A 17,533-nucleotide genomic window follows, 5' to 3' on the forward strand; every position below is an offset into this window, starting at 1 on the left:
ATGAGTTTGGCAATTTCTTGCTCTCATCCGCTCCCATTCAATGCTAACAATGTGTTTTGCTGAAAATGGATGTACTCACAGTGACCTCTTGTTTCTCCCTTAGAATGTTGAATTGTGAAATCCCAGGGAAAGATGCTGACACTTTAAAAGTCTAGCTGCCAAAACTGAAAGGGAGGGGGAACTACCAGCAAAACAACTATTTCACCTGGTGAAATATTCCCTGATGGCTCTCAGACAAGTGCTACACAACTTTGATGTTGACTATATTTTGAATTTTGCTAAAGGTTGGTGCAATCAGGCAGCTATAGCTGAAGGCAACCTTTTAAAAACAGAGATAAAAGAAAAGCTTGCATTATGTAAAACAGGGTCCTTGTACAGGCAATACATTTTTGACCACATATATAAAGATGTCTTTATGGGCTAGCGGAGAATATATAGCTTCTTAACTAGGTCTTGTATTCTGAAATCTTGGTATATTAAAAAAGATGAACCATTGAAGAGGCAGAAGATATTATTAGCAAAAGTCTGGCACTTATCCCCAAATTTCATCTTTCTGCGCCTTCTTCCTTTTTTGAAGTGGATTGTTCTCAAGGAGCAGACCCATAGCCAGAAAACAAATTGGGGGCTGGGGGCTGGGGGGCTGGGTTGAAACTCTTTTAACAGGAAATCATGAAGAGTAGGCAGGTCCATAACACAAAATAATTTACATTCTATGACGTATTCTATATTTTTATATAGACTTAATTAAATCAAATTCTGTTTTAGCTACAAAGTTTGAAGGCTTAAGAAGCCCTGAAAATTACTCTTAATTGGTAATTTAGTAGTTACAAAAGAAAACTACAATGCCTGTTGGAAACATTTGAAAACTGTCACTTGAAAACTCTGGCTCCATTGATAAACTTTGGTGGACACTCTAGAGTGTAAGTCCAGTCAGTCTTTCTTGCCTCATTGTGCTTCTTCTGTATGTTTCCATACGTTTAAGAGTTGAAAACCTTTCATTTGTAGCCATTGACATTGGCAATGTTGCAGAAATTATTATTATTATTATTATTATTATTATTATTATTATTATTATTATTATAGTATGACACAGCAAACAAGATAGATATGCTGTATTTAATAATAATAATAATAATAATAATAATAAGTAGTAGTAGTAGTAGTAGTAGTAGTATTTGTATCCTGCTTTATCTCTCCCAAAGGAGATTTAAAGTGGCTTACATTAAAAGTATAATCACATAATTTAAAAATATACATTTATTTCTCGTGTCAGAAGCGAACCGAGGGTAAAAGTTGTAATGGATTTGCAAAAATATACAAATATGCAAACATTAAAACAGAATCAGACATAACAGTATTAAAAATGCACATGAAAACATATTCAAGGCTAAAAAATATTCAGAAAAAATATCTATGACAGGTAATATATGCTTCTGGTGCATTTGATGATTTTTCTGCAGGTGTAATATGCACAATAATTTTAAAATTATGAATATTGTAGACTTTAGCATGTGACTTGACTCCTTATAAACCACTTCATAGATAGACATGACTTCACAATGGTTTGGTAGGTTACTATTTGTTCCTACCTAGGAAGCTGGAGGCAATTCACTGAATCAGGATATTCTAGTGACCCATTGTTTTGCATTCCAAACACACTGCAGTTCTTTGCAAAGTACTGCCAGTCTTCCCAATCAGAATCGTACTTCTTTTTCCTTTGAATGTGTACAGCTGCAGGTTGTGGACTGAAGAACTGAAGTATAATGTAAAAGATCTATGGATTAAATAACAAAATATGAAGCAATTAGAATAGCTTAGTTTTTATACCCACTCATGCTTGATCCAGCTAAGGTTATGAAAATCAGACCACATTAAGGAACATAAGATCCCATACATAATATTAGACTACTGGTCTGTCTAGGTCAGTACTGTCTGAAGCAACGTTCTCCTGTTAAGTGTTTTTCAGCTCTGCTAAATCTGTGGGTTAGGGGCCTGGCATATAAAGCCTTGTAGAAGGCCAAATCAAACACAGACAGGTAGAAGGCAAAATCAGAGGCCAGAAAGGATGTCAGCAGAGAAAGCACTCAAAAGTACTGACATACTGCAATTGCAAATACAGAGCATTTGTTTTATTTGGCAGCTTTAAAAAAAACCCCACACCAGCTCCTATTTGGCTCAGAAACTGTTCAGCTAGGATCCATGTCATGAATGGCTCAGGACTTTTTCCGACATTATTACTGTTGCTATAAGACAAGGATAAACTTGCTCATTTTAAGTCCTAATGGAGCCATATCTCATAATTCATATTTGGGGTCTGATTTCTTAGTATCACTCTTCAAAAATATTCAACTTTGAGAACCAGCCAGCATGATCAAATATCATGGCTAAGTGGTCGGTTGCTCTATATATCTTAGGCGATTTAGGATAGGGAAGGCTGGTCTAGACTGATTTGCAACCACAATCGACCCTATTCTGAAAATGTTAGGCATTTAACAGACTTAAAACATACTGTTCTATTGTTTGACCACAAGTGTTCAGGTTTCATCAGAAAATTCACAGGGTATGCTTTTCTAAACGTATAATTTGCTAAGATCAGTTTGTTCCACTGATTTCAACAGGCTTTAGTTGCAGTTATCTTTAGCAGGATTAAAATATTTATATCATCTATATACATCTTTTTAAAGCAAATGTTGAAAATTCCAAAATATAAATATATTCACCTGTAAGTTTTAAAAAACCAGTTAATTTAGCCAATTTAATTGAATGTGGAATATATCCTTATTTCAGTTTGTTATATGTTCTTTGTTCACACTTTTATCTAAAACCTCATTCAGTGGAAAAGGGTTTCTGTAAATTACCCTGGAAACTCTGCTGAAGGGTAGCATATATATCAAATAAACAAAATGAAGAAGGAAAAGATTTGTTTCTTTCATGGATATATTTGAGAAGGTTAAATTACTTTATTTATCTTGGACATTTTTAATGTGATTATACACTTTATTTAAGCACTGAGATAATGCAGAAAAGGAATTCTTCAGCATCTCCCATGAATGGTCTGAAATGTGTATCCTTCTTCATAGCAAATATGCAATTTCAGGGAGAAAATGAGCTATCTATGCATTTGTGGGCCTCTACTGTCACATGCATTGTGGTTTAATGTGGAAATAATTGTTCTTGTATGAATCTTCTTCCTATGAGGAAAACAAGACACGGAAGAGGAATGGCTTTTGAAGGACAGTGAAAAGCATCTTTTTCTACCTAGTATTCCAAAGGAATTCATTAAATGAGGCTTATGAAAGATGACTCCAGATTTCATTTTAGAATAGAGGTGAATGTAGAGATGTATACAGGTCTATTCCAAACATAAGTAGGGTTTTGTTAACATTTCTTTTTCTCTAAACCTTGAAAATGAATGAAGCTTCACATATAGGAGGAGGCTTGGTGCAAGTAGATCAAGGATAGGACTTTCTCAAGTGACTGTGTCCATGTTAATTCTATTTGTAAAGAGGGAGAGAAAAAAATCATGGGGGGGATACTATAGCTTACCAAGGAGACAAATAAATGGGTCCAAGAGCAATCAAGTACGAACTTTCCCTAGAAATATATATAAAAAATCAAAATGGAGGCAGTTGTACTTTGGACATACCATGAGATGAAATGTCGTTGGAAAAGGCAATAGGGTTTCATAAAATTGAAGTCAGTAGAAAAGGGGGAAGAGGTGCACAGACTCAATCAAGGAAGCCACAGCCTTAAGTTTGCAAAATCAGAGCAGGTCTGTTGATGACTGGGACCCATGGAAATTTCTCATTCAATAAGATAAAATTGGCTTGATAGGACAAAACAGCAATAAATTAATTTATTGATTAGCTCTGACAGATCAGCAACCTTGCTTTGAATTCTTGAGTATAACACATTTTTTTCTGTTAGCAACTGGGCAGTTGCTTCTAAAATGTGGATGAACAACTTAAAAGATTATTCACAATTTATCATGGCATTTCAGTAGGAAGACCAATAGCCACAGATAGACTTTCATGAAAAAAAAAGGAGTGTGTTGAATTCATACTAGGATAAACTTCTGGGTTGTACTAAAGTCTCAAAGGCATATTTATATCTATGAATCCTGGGTATGGTTATGCTGGCAGGCAAAAGCTTTTTGTTTAAGCATGCTTTAATTTATAGACAAGGAGAGTGGAATGTTATTGTGGATTCATTGTTTATCTTTTTAAATGTATGTTTTTAATAGATTTTTAAATCTTTTATGAAATAATTTTATTTTTTATTTAATTTTATTGCAAATATTTTTAATTTACTGTTTTTGGAAGCTGCCTTGGGCCTTGCTCTAGGAGAATGGCAGGGTATAAATTAATGAAGTGGCATCCGAAAACAGAATGTTTGTAAATCTCTACTTTTCTGCAATGTTAAATATAGGAAGGGCTTTTCTGTTTACGTGCTCACTTCAAAGCAACCAAAACAGTTAAGCCAGACTACAATTTAAAATTAGCTTTTAGTCCTTTGTAAATTCCTTGCAAGTTTGATGAGCTGGTGAAAGTAAAGAAGATTGTCTAATCTCAATTTTCAATCAATCAGTTTTTCAATAGAATAATTGAAAGGGGATCTAAAATTACCTGGTATTGCCCATTTTCTAAGTCTACTGTAATGGTTACACCATGATTGAGTTGTTCAATGCTTCTAAATACAGATGAAATCCACGAAGTTCCAATGTCATTATCATTGATATAGCTCAAAGGGTGAGCTTCAGGATTCAGCCTGAGCACTCTGTCATTAGTTGTGTCATCTGCACTATTAGGGATGCAGTACCTCTGTACAAGAGGATGTACCCTTGGGTGGCTTCCAGGACAGCGACATTCAGACTGAGTATGGAGCTGAAGAAACTTTCCAGACCATACTTCAAAAATATCTCTAGAATAATAAAAAGAAATAGAAAATAACGAATCAGTCAGAGTAAATAGCAAACATCATTTGTAAATTCACAAGTCTAACAACGACAGCATAGATGGTTACTCAAGGGCTCACCAATGAGATCCACCAGGGTAGTGGACCAAGGAAATAGGGCCCTTTCTGTGGTGGTTGCATTTTAATGGAATGTCATTCCATTAAAGTTCTGTTAGCTCCCTCACTAATTGTTTAGAATTAGACCTTAAAGACATAGATGTTTCAAAGTATTGTATAAGTCAACCTCATATATATATCAACAATACAATTTGAGGCCCAAAATTATGAATTTTGCTATGAGCCATAGATAAGTTGAGGACATGTAGTGAACAAATCTTTTTCTTTCCCTTAAAAATGGTGAGGATGTGTTTATTTGAGGGGGGAGGGAACATTCTAAATTGCATTGCTGATCTTAAAATGTCTACATTTATATAAATACAGATAGGAAAAACACAAATGAGGAAAAAGAATGAGAATGCAGACTAAAAAAAAAGGTGTGGAGGAAGACAAGGAAAGCAATCTGCTTCTATCAGAGACCCAACATGAAGACAGTAACAAGAGGCAGAAGCCAGAAGCTTCCATCCCATTAAAATCCCTTCCAAACTAGAGGGGAAAAGGCAGTCATTCCTCCTTCCTCACTCCTTTTTCCTTTCCCGCACAGTGTTCAGCAATGTAATGCATTCTAAAGAATACAGTGTGTCTGCCATTTTGGGCATTTGAGGTAGATCACAATGGTGGTGACATTTTAAATAAAGGCTTAGTGCAATAAGCCTCTCTGCAGAGAGACTATGGAAGTAATTTTAATAGGGTTTACTGCAAAAGCCTTTCCCTGTTAAAGAATATACCCTAAGACAATATTATTTCAGCCCCCCCAAAAAATGTTTTTAGTTCAAGACCCAAAATCATTTTCAGAGATATTGTTGAGGATAAATCCCATTAGTGGGCAGCAGCAAAAAAAAAAAATAGTTAGGTGAAAATTCCAGAATACTTTATCTTAATGCACTTACTATCTGGAATTAATCCTGGAGGGAGGTATGTCAACATTTTAGAGTTCAAAAGCTATGAAACCTAAAAAAAACAGTGGTGTCATTGAGAAAGATGTTTAGTTACTTCAGGAAGCTAGAGGGTCAGATCAGAATTTGAGGAGGAACAAATTTGGCCCCCAGATCTAATCTTCCTTAGCTGTGACTTTTTGACACAATATCCTGGAACTATCTCAACCTATATTTATATGACTTATGAGCAGCCTTGTTTAATTAATGTACATTGAGTTTCAGACCCAAATTACAGAATCATAGAATCTTAGCATGAAAAGGGACTGCAAGGGTTATTTTGTTCAATCATCTATCATGCAGGTATAAAGAACGAATGCAGTCCTGAATGATGCCTATTCAACTTCTGTTTAAAACACACCCAAAGTAGCAGACTGTCTCTCTGGGGCAGTCTGCAGTAGACTGTCAAATACTAGCTCTTAATATCAGGACATTCTTCCTAATGTTTAACTGGAACCTCTCTTTTTTGTGTAATTTTAATCCATTGCTTCACGTTCTAGATTCTAGAGCACCAGAAATGACAGCTCACTTCATTTTCTACAGATATTTAAAGATCACTATCATGCTATTCTCAGTCTTCTCTTCTCCAGGTTAGATATACCTTTTATCACATGTCTAACTCTCTTACAAAGAAATCATTGGAAAGACCTGGCACCCTTCAAAGCAAGCTTTGGACAGCCACTCTTGGCCATCCACGTTTTGGTTCGGCAAAAATGAAAGTCTCCCTACCTGTTTGTAAGTGCTACTTGGTACAATCTGAAATCTTGCATCCTTCCAACAAATTGCTCTGAACCTGTGAAAATACATTATAAATAAATAATCCAATTCCCTCAACCAGAAAACAGCTATGTGCTGCATGAGGGGATCTCAAATTCAGCACACAGAGATCTCTCTTGCGCAATTACCTCTTCTGAGTGAAACCATCTTGGTTCCGGACAAAACTATGGAGGGCAGTGACTTAATTTTTTTGATTAAAATGATTTATAATAACTTTATAGGAACATTTTGTACCTATCCCTTATCTGATTATAGAGGTGGCACACAGACTGGCTCATTAGACAGAAGTAATGAGCCAGTCTACGTGCCATCTCTAATTAGAGAAGAGATACAGTAGGGACAACTGTAGCTGTCATTTTATGTGATAAAGATGAAAGGTGTGTTTTAAAGATTTCTTTTCCTTTTACATATTTATTGTGTGCCTGATATTCAAAATGTCACTGTCAACAAGAAGCATTTTGAAATGGGAATTTTTAAGTCCTGGCATATTAGGAGTTCCATGGTTCCTTTGGAATAAATCAAACTTTTGTCAAGCCAGATGCAGATATATTTAGGACTCAGCTCCAAATTGCAGTATGTTCTGGATCAGTGATACTCAGCCTTAATAAATCTGCAGAACCAATTCATCACAAAACAGAATTTCAGAGAGCTGCAAAATCACTGGAACCTTATATTGATGGCAATGTTCAGAACATGGTGAAAAATTATTTTATCTTCACATCACCAAATATTCAGCCCATTACAACAGACTGGCTATTTCTATGATCATAACACCTCCTTCTCCCTTATCCCTTGTTGCTAAATTAAACATTACGAAATGATTTTTTTTCTTTTAATTCTTGTTAATTACCAAAAAAACCTGTAATAGGTCATATTGCAGAAAGGAAGCTCAAAACATGACAACATTGAAAATACAGACTAGCCTTCTTCAACTCTCTTGAGATATTCTAAACTGTAGCTCTCCTGTATCTCCGACAGCATTATCAGGGAAGTAGCAACTGAATTCTAAAGATTGCCAGGTTCAAAAAGGCTGATTTAGATACTGAAAGTACAAATGTATATTTCACATCATTGATCGTGACATGATTTTAGTTACTTGCCTAATACTCTAATATGTCTAGAACACAACTAGTAAATTACAAGAGAGAAGAACAGATCAAAATGCAAGGATCTTGGTTATCTTTCCTAAATGATTTCAAGAGATACCGAAGTTTATCAGCTACCTGCTTTGGATTCACATTATATACTATGTTGATTATAAACACATCTACACTGGCACTATAATGCAGCTTGGAACTGTTTTTGCTCTGTGGGTAATAAGACTGATAGATCTGGAACTGTTTTGAGGACAGAAAGGTGATTTTATTAACCACAGAACCTAGCCTCTGCCCCCCCCCCAATATTTTGGGGAGATGTGTGTATTATTGCTCCAGAAGCATAGGAAAAGAAGACAAAGGGAAAATGACAGTTAGGAGTGGAGTTAATCAGTTACTCATCCCAATGGGTCAGTTAGCCTCCTGCTAGCCAGCAGTGCCCTTGGGGCATTTACTAGCAACTTCCTCGTTCCAAATCCTACAAAGCACTCAACAAGGGACTGTGTTTACAGTGCACTCTGCATTCTGTAGAGCTGCTTTTGTCCTGACATTTGGAATATACTGGGATCTGCTCGGTGCATTAGAGAGTTTAATTCAAATTTTCCTGTGACTTTCTTTAATTTATTGTATACCCTTTCATCCATCCTGCAATGCACATTGGTGCTGTGCTTTTTCTGACTCCTGCAGTTTTGAGACAACTTGGAGCTGCATTAAATGGTCAGATGTAGATGAGCCATAGCTCTTCCGTATATTCCCATGCCCCTCTATACGTTTCCATACACTTACATTACATTCTATTGTATTGTATATTCACCTGGAGCACAAGAAGGAGCAACAAAGATAGATCTGCCCTAACTAAAGCTAGTGAAAAAAGAATGAGTCTCCCCCCTTTACTCCAAATCTGACATGGATATGATTGATGTTCAGTTATGATCATGTTGTGGTTAGATGTTGCTGGTCTTGAATCCCTCTCTACAGAGTAGAATATCTAATAAGTAATTAGCTCAATAGTATGTAATGCACACAGAGTGATTTCACCTGGTTTTCTAACAGAGTTCACTTGAGCCTAGATCCTCTGTTTGAACAAGTCATTGTTTAAGCCACATGAATCTCACATTCTTCTTCGTGCTTGTACTACCAGCTTTGGGTCTGGATCACCAATCTGGGCAAGGATCATATTTGTGCAAATACAGTTTTACAAGTATTATGCCAGTACATATAGTTATTGCAGCACCAATGCAACCAAAAAAGCAATAGAGAATGTGTTCATATACAGGAAAATACACAGCACAACTAATAGTAGGAGGTAGTACTAGGAATTGCTAGCTGATATGCAGTCAAATATTTATTTTAATGATAGCAATCCACATATATTCCCGACATATTCTGACTTACCATTTAAATTCTGTCCAACTCGCCATTCACCCTCAGCAGAGGGGTCTGAAATGAATCCAGTGAGAATTCTGGAATCAAAAGCTGTGTTGTCATCTTCCAAACCATTTATAAAGAAGCTAATTTTTGTCAGGTGGACCTACAAAATTGCAATGAAAGGGAAAGTCCTTTTTATAAACAACTGATCTTAAGATTCATTCTAGTGCCATGTATTATCTGACACATTAGTTTGGAATGCAATATATCAATGCTTTAGTTCAATCCATCAGAAGCCCATCTTGTATAACTGTAGCTCATTACAGAATAGTATATTCAGATGCTGAGAATAGCATTATTTTTCAGTGATTGAATTAAGAATTCTAATAGAATTATATTGGAAGATCCTTTTCGGTGTCACATATATGAATAAAATAACTTTGATATAACTGCATTGCAACCTTATACAGTCAGGCAAGATCAGAACTGTTATTAGTAACAATAAAACTAGACTAGGTCAAGTCCATTATTCTAATTATTGATTTACTACCTTTCTTTCATCATAAGTTAATGAATTGACCAGATATACAAACAGAACCTCCTTGACATAGATGCAAAAAAGACAGAGAACTTTTGTAGGTACTTTAGTTACTTCTGAGAATCAGCAAAATAAGCTTACTTTAAAAAAATAATGCCAATGGACACTAAGTAATAATAACTAATCTTGAGAATTATGTATTTAAGTTAATTCAAATAACTAATAAACAATGATAACTAACTACTTTTTCAGCCCTTGAACTATAGAGGTAAATGATGAAAATACCTATTTTCTTAGTCAAGAATCAAAGTACTGCTAATCTATTTTCCACCTTTTAAAACAGGGCATGGTGAATTGAAATGAATTGCCAACAATTCCTCAATGGTAAAGTCGTATGAAACATTTAAGTTGAAGTAATTGGCTTTTAGACATGTTTTACCCAAGAGGGTACATATGATGCTCTAGTAGTTCTGGGGGAAGTCACGGGGTAAAAGCCATATTAGCCCTGAATAAACTGTTTAATCCAGCATAGCATAGCGATTGCCTCTAATATTTAGAGTTTATAAAAAGAGTAACAACTTTTAACTAAATTTCCTGGTCTGGTATACCCATTTAGGAATTCCTCATAAACATAAAGAAAAAGAAAACAGTAATCTATTTTTCATCTTTTCACTTTTATTTACCATGTGCCAAGTATTCTCAAAAGCCTAAGGGAAGTTAGCATGTCACAGCAAAAAAATAACAAAGAGCCTTGTGGCACTGTAAAAACAAACAACTTTTATTTGGCATAAACCCTAATGGATGCCAGCCTACTTTCTTTCAATTTGGTGAACTGAGCAGAAACTGCAAACAAATTATTCCCTGTAAAGGGCATAGCCTTTTTAAAAAGTTTGAACTCTGGGTTACTCATAACAATGTTTTTCTAATTACTAAAGGCCTTGTTTTCCCCCCTTCAAAGCAACAAAGAATTAGAACAGAAAATGTCTATCAGGGATCCCAAACAATGCCACCACTGCTGAAGACTGGCTGTTTGGCACAGTGAGAAAATACCTTAAAGGTTCTCCAAGCCTTGAGGTGTTTTCTTGCTGGAGAATTGCAAGAAATCTATAGGAACTAATGTTCACAGTTATTCTTCTTCTGGTCAAAACCCCAAAAAGTTAAAAACATGTTTCTTGCCAGTCAAGAAACACCTTTGAGAAAAATAGTGGGCCAGAGAAATTTTGCAGCTCTGAGCAACTATTCAAATCTTCCATTCCAAATTACTGTCAAAACAGGTTGCTTCTAGACCATCTCCAAATATACAGATGAACATGTCCTCCATTTTTCTTGCACATCAATTAAGATATTGAACAAAGTCAAGTCCAGGACAGAAACATGTCTCAACCAACATATAACTTTTAGTTACATCTCTCAAGGAAGATGAGGAACCTTTTGTGAATATTCTTTGGATTTGGCCTGTCAACCAGCTACAAATCTACCAACCCCTAATAGTAACATAGGACCTTATCATATATCCAGTTCTGATAAAGGAACTGTTGTGCATACCTTTTGTACCTTTTTAAAAAAATGAATGGAAATCAACTTTACTCATCTCTAATTTCTCTGAGTGTACCAGAAGTCTGTCTTTTGTGTGTGTGATTGTACTCTCGTTTGCTCCTTGTCTGCTGGTTGCCATCTGCACCAGTGATTTGTTTTTCAGGGCATGTTTTGGGGGTGGTCTATTCCTACCATTCTGTTCTACTTTGCCGGAAAAGACAGCAGTACGCTTCCGGTGGCAGTCAAAATCAAATCAAATCATACAGTCTCATAAAAATATTGTACATTTAAATCTAAAAGGCTAGAAAACTGAGGTATGTTGAAGGCTAAAGCACAAAAAGGAAGGGACTAAAAAGGGATGGAGACGGAGGGAGACTAGTGGCAGTCAACGATAGATCATAAGTAGAGCCATAAATGTGTTCTGCTTTTCCTTAATTGTTTACTTTATAAACCTTTTTATTATAAGAATGGAAATTGCCCTTCTCCATAGGAACAAAAATGTTTTAGTATTTATCTGTTGGGACAAAATAATGAAATTGCATAAGATCTGTAAAAAAATAATTGAAAAGGGAAGACAGTAATATAGGAGAACATCAGATGGATTGAGAGGACTGATTCATTTGCCGTCTGATAAGTCAAAGGTGTACTATTTATTTCAAATGTGAAGGACAATGTGGGCATGTGATGGGGTGAGTATGTACCCAGTCCTCATTGAATCTTGTTAAACCACTTAAAAGGTGTTTTTTTGTGGTGTGTGTGAAATTTTGAAAATTCTTTATATAGTTAACATTATTATTAGCCTTTACTGCCACACATGTTGTTTCAAAAATAGAATGGAAGTCTGAGGTTTTAAAGCTTTTCCTGCTGCCACCACAGCTACTGCTGTTGTTTTTACTGCCACTTTGTGAAACCCTATTTCCATTTTGCATAAACAGGTACTCATGAGTTTAAAGGGATGGCTGCTGAACCGTCTCTCCACGTAGATGCTGAGAGAAGCTAGAGTGTTTTAGCCTGCCTTGATATCCACTCTAATCAAATCAAATGGGACTGGAATAATTGCATCCTGGAAACAATGAGTGTGTGAGGACAAACAAAAGGCTTATGAAAAGGCAGGATAATTTGGTGCAAAAAGAAGAAGCTGGGCCCTGAAAAAATTCATTTGGAAAATCAGAACATGAGCATTCAAAATGCCATTCCGCTGTCAATAAAGCTGCACAGATTTCTGACCAATGTAAACACACAATTATCTGTAAATCTAAGCCTGAATTGTTATCATTAGTGGCTCAGGTACCTTAGGCAATATTAGTATTTTAAGTAAGAAAATGTGAAATGAATAGAGCATTGATTTTTTATGGAGAAAATTCATTTTCCTTAAATACAAAATATTTAACAGATACTGGAGTGTATTATTGTTATTCCCAGGCGCAGTCAATATTGTCCAAATCTGAGATAATATGGAATTATTGCCCTTCCGCTGAAGAAAAATCTGAAGAGTATTATCATAATGGCTAGGCAGTGTGATTTGGTTCAAGAAAGTTCTCGCATATGGAGATTTTCCTACTCAGAGAGCATTACTCTCATCCTGTGTTAGTTTGTCTATTGATGAAACAATGTGCACTAAACACATAAATATTTTTCCCATTTTTAACAGAAAGTCTTCCTTAAGCATTTGATGCCATTTTCATGTGTGAGGATATGTGAGTGTGTGTGTTATTGGAAATGTTTCTCTTTTCCCATCACACATTTTTTTACAGCCTGTTACTGTCTGTTGGTGTTTGACTGTTATCATTATAAAAGATACAGGCTTTTCTATTTTGTTATTTGTAGCATTATCTCATATTTTACAACATCTTTGCACACAACACACAGGCAACATGAAATATAACTAGTGAAAAGTTCTCAGTGGTATTAATGCATAAAAAAGAATGCGGTTCCATCTTCAGTGTCTTTACCCAGCCAAAAGCTGATGAACAGCCAATTTTCCTTTATCACATTAGCACAGCCATGAGGGAAACGCATTTGTTCTAGTCAGCTACACTAAAGATACTATTACCAATCTAACATATACATGTTTTATATCAGCAGTATTCTCAGAGTATGAGAGAGCCAACAATATATTAACACTAGCATGACAGTTTATTTAAGAAAAGAAAATTGTCTCTGTAGAGGGACAGAAGTTAGAAATGTATGGCTAAAGCTCAGTGTCACTGGCCTAATAAAGGTAATAATTCTTCAGTTTTCTTTATAGCAGGTAACAGTCCAGTGACAATCCTGTCATATCATTCAAATAAAAATGTTGTCTTTTACAAGTTTAAGTGCACCTTTATTTTTGAGTCAGAAATGAAGTGAAGTCTATATCCTTCTTTTGTGGTGGGAACATTTATGCTTGGGCTTCAGGATTAGGTTGCCTGACTTTATTAAAGATGGGTTTATTACAATAATCCCCCCCCCCCAAAAAAAAGGTTAAATAATAGGACACTATAGGGCCTGACTTAGTTCTAAGCTACAGTATTGCCAGAGTTAAACATATGATGCTATTTATGAGGGTAAAATCAAGGTGATGACTGGCAGCTTTGGTCGAAACAAGTATAGAGCCATAGAGTTGAAAGGACCACAAGGGCCATCTAGTCCAACCTCTGCAATACAGACATATATCAAAGTATTCCCGAGAGATCGTCATCTAACTCCTGGTTAAAGGTCTCCAAAGAAAGGAGATTGCACCACCTTCTGAGGCAATGTATTCCACTATTGAATTTCTTTTACTGTCGGGAAATTCTTTCTAATGTTAAGGCAGTATCTCCTTTGTGTTGTCATATCTTCTTTCTTCCAATTTGAATCCATTGGTTCTTGTTCTAGTATTCAAAATAGCTAAATAAAAAACTTTCACCATCTTCATGATACCCTGTTCAGATATCAGCCAGCATGACAACACCTTAAATCAAGAAATAGTTTTCTAAGATCTACAGAGATACTCGCAGGAACACCTCAGCAAGCGAGAGTCCAAAAGTGGTAGGCTAAAACCTAGAAACTCAATCAGTGGCTGATACCAGATGTGAGACTCCCTCCTGAGCACATAGAAGACTGGGCGACTTGGAAGGCACTGAACAGACTGAGCTCTGGCGCCATGAGATGCAGAGCCAACCTTAAGAAATGGGGCTACAAAGTGGAGTCCACAGCATGCGAGTGTGGAGAAGAGCAAATCACAGACCACCGACTACAATGCAGCCCGAGCCCTGTCACATGCACAATGGAGGACCTTCTTACACCAGAGGCATGCCAAGTGGCCAGCTATTGATCAAAGGACATTTAGTATAATGCCAAGGTTTTTTTAAACTTGTTTGTTTTTTCCAATACATTACAACTTGTACCCTCGGTTCACTTCTGACACGATAAATAAATAACATGGCACCCATTCAAATGTTTTTAAAAGACTATCACATCACCTCTCAGTCTTTTCTTCTCCAATCCAAACATTCCCAGTTCCCTAAGATGTTCATCATAGGACTCGGTTTTAGTTACCCTCCAGCTTGTCAATATCCTTTTTGAATTTTGCTGGCAAGTAGTCCTCTAGGTGAGGTCTGACCAAAGCTGAATATAATAGTGTTATTGAATCCTTTGATCTGAACATTATACTGCTGTTGATGCAGTCCAGATTCGCATTAGCCTTTCTGACACCTGCATTATGTGCAGTTTGTGGTCTACTAAGTCCCCTAGCCCTTTTTCACATATACTGTTACCAAGTAAAGTGTCTCACATCCTACATTTGTACATTTCATTTCAGTGTCAGTCAATAGGCTCAGAACAGAGCCCTGTGGAACCCCACTATTCATTTCTCTCCAGGATTAAGAATAACCTCTGATGAAAATTATTTGAGCTTGGTCCTTCAGCTAGTTATAAATCCATCTCTAATAGTAACATTATTTAGCCCACATTTGACAAGATATTTATAAAATAAGTATGTATTTTTAAATTAAAGATTTGTTTTTGTATTTTAAAATTGTTTTTTATCAATTGTTTATTTGTGTTTTAATGACAATCTTTTTATATTTTTATCTATATTGCATTTGGTTCAGGGCATATGCTGTTTTGTGTCAGAGATCAGGTAGGGGTAGAATTTTTTAAAAAATAGATGACTAACCAGAAAATATTGCATTTCCTCAACACAGCTTTTTTAAAGCTACACTAATCAATATAACTTTTATTCTTATAACTCTCCTCTAAGCACAAAAAACAAGATATAAGACAAGATATAAAATACACGCATAACAACAATATAATTAAGCAATTAAAACACAGAATAAAAGCATCATAAAATCCATCAATAAGCATCAAAAGATAAAAAGTGGGATAATAAATTGCAATGGAAGGGCAGGGCTTGTTCAAAATACAGGACAATAGGACCAGGAATGGGAATGAACTGCTGGAAGTCAGGACAGTAAACAATTCGGACTGGGCAGAAATAAATTACAAACTGACCTACTGTTCAAAGGCACATTGAAACATTTATGTCAACATATTCAAAAGTCTATGAGAATTAAGGATAGGAGACCACTAACAAATACTGGGTGCTGTTGGCTATATTTCAATGGAAACAACTGGAAAAACCACCTCTAAAGATTCTTTACTTAAGAAAACCCGATGAAATTCATGGGATCAATAGGCAAACTGAAAACACACACACACACATACACTCTAATGTCAAATAAGGGAGATATTGGGATCAGTGAAGACAGAAAGTACTGGACTACAATTTCCACCACCCTACCCCATTGGCCATGCTAGTTACTAGGATAATGCGGGTTACCATCCACCAACATTTGAAGGACCACATATTCCCCTTTCAGTACACATAGAGATAACAACAAGCCAATTCATTTGTCAACTGATTTCACATGTTAAGGCAAGAGTGTACAAGTAACAGCATTGGCAAGAATTTTGTTTGTACTTGTGCAAATAATACACACATATCTGTGCATGTACGAAGAAAAAGTTTAAATCACATAATGAGCTGACCACCATGACGAGTTTGCCACAACAGAACCAGATAAATCTGCATTTTGAAACAACAGTCTAATCATCTGGTTTCATTCCTGAACTGCATAATGGAGAAGCACCCTGTGTTCCGTCCCCCAGGACGATGGTTTGCCTTACTTATTGGTCGTTTGTTTGTTTTCCCTCCTTTGCATTTTGTTTCAGCCTCTGGCTGCAAAAGCCCAGGAAAGGTGGCTTGAAGTCTGCAAGAGCTGGCTGCAGTTTTCTTTGCAATGATTGGTCAAAGAGTACAACATCTTAGGACCGCCCTTTTTACCAGGGTCTAGTCTCCATTTTAGAGTTTCATTCTGGCTATAGTCTTCCAACGTGCTGGAGCTGTGCAAGGCTAACTGGGACAAATCATCCTCAAAACCAGGCCAATCTAAGCCTATCCAAATTAGATAAGTATTGAATTATACTGATCTGGAATAGGAAATCTAGTTAGAGGAGCAGGGTTATTCCATCGCTTCTAGAACTAATCTTTGCTGTAAAGATAGGGAAGGAAAGAGTTTCTCCTTCTAATATAGACAGCGTGATTAGGGTATAGTGGTTTTATAATCACCTTTGCCTTCTGGAACCAGGGATAATTCTGCAACTAAAACCTATGGAAATTTGTTTCATTTTCTGCAACTTTAAGATCTGTGCCAGGTTTACAACCTTGTATGAATAAACATCCTTTTTTGAAGTTCTCCAGACTCAGTCGTTCAATATTTTAGGACAGCTTATAGGGATTTGCAGTTCGCCCGGATAAAGGACGGCACGTTTCAGCTTTATAGTTTTTTTTTATTGTCTGGCGGACGGCACAGTTTTGAGGTCGATCGGCGGTTTTCCGCTTGAGCTAGCCTGCACGGCCATAGAGACTTTGATTTTGTTGGTCTGTTGCAGTGAAGCTTGCTGCCATTCCTTCAGCCTCTGCAGTATCCTGCTCTTCAGCTGCGGCTGTTTCTGCAATTGCACGGCTGTGCAAAACCCAGCAATCTACCCCGAGCTCCTTCGGTGGCAGGTATCGAGCCGCGGAGCTCCAGCAGCAGTCTTTGGGCTCACACAGAGGTGGTGAGTCCAGAAGCACCAGGCCGGGACCCAGATAAGCCTGGCAACTCCAAAAGAAAGTTCTGGCTGAGTCTTCACAGTGGCTAGGATCTCGGCCGGGACAGTCGCCCGGCGGTGGTGACCTGCCTCATGGT

General features: G+C 36.6%; 1 protein-coding gene across 1 annotated transcript in view; it reads right to left on the reverse strand.

Moving 5' to 3' along the window:
- Positions 1-17,533, reverse strand: part of ush2a (usherin) — a 617,513-nt gene that overhangs the window by 553,987 nt on the left and 45,993 nt on the right. The window contains exons 5-8 of the mRNA XM_003216022.4: positions 9,272-9,407; positions 6,735-6,798; positions 4,626-4,920; positions 1,590-1,774 (exon numbers count right to left, since the gene is read on the reverse strand). Of these exons, the coding sequence (XP_003216070.2) occupies positions 1,590-1,774; positions 4,626-4,920; positions 6,735-6,798; positions 9,272-9,407 (680 nt within the window). The remainder of the gene's footprint in view (positions 1-1,589; positions 1,775-4,625; positions 4,921-6,734; positions 6,799-9,271; positions 9,408-17,533) is intronic.

Source organism: Anolis carolinensis, chromosome 1, assembly GCF_035594765.1.
Source record: "Anolis carolinensis isolate JA03-04 chromosome 1, rAnoCar3.1.pri, whole genome shotgun sequence".
In the NCBI taxonomy this organism is placed as follows: Eukaryota; Metazoa; Chordata; class Lepidosauria; order Squamata; family Dactyloidae; genus Anolis; species Anolis carolinensis.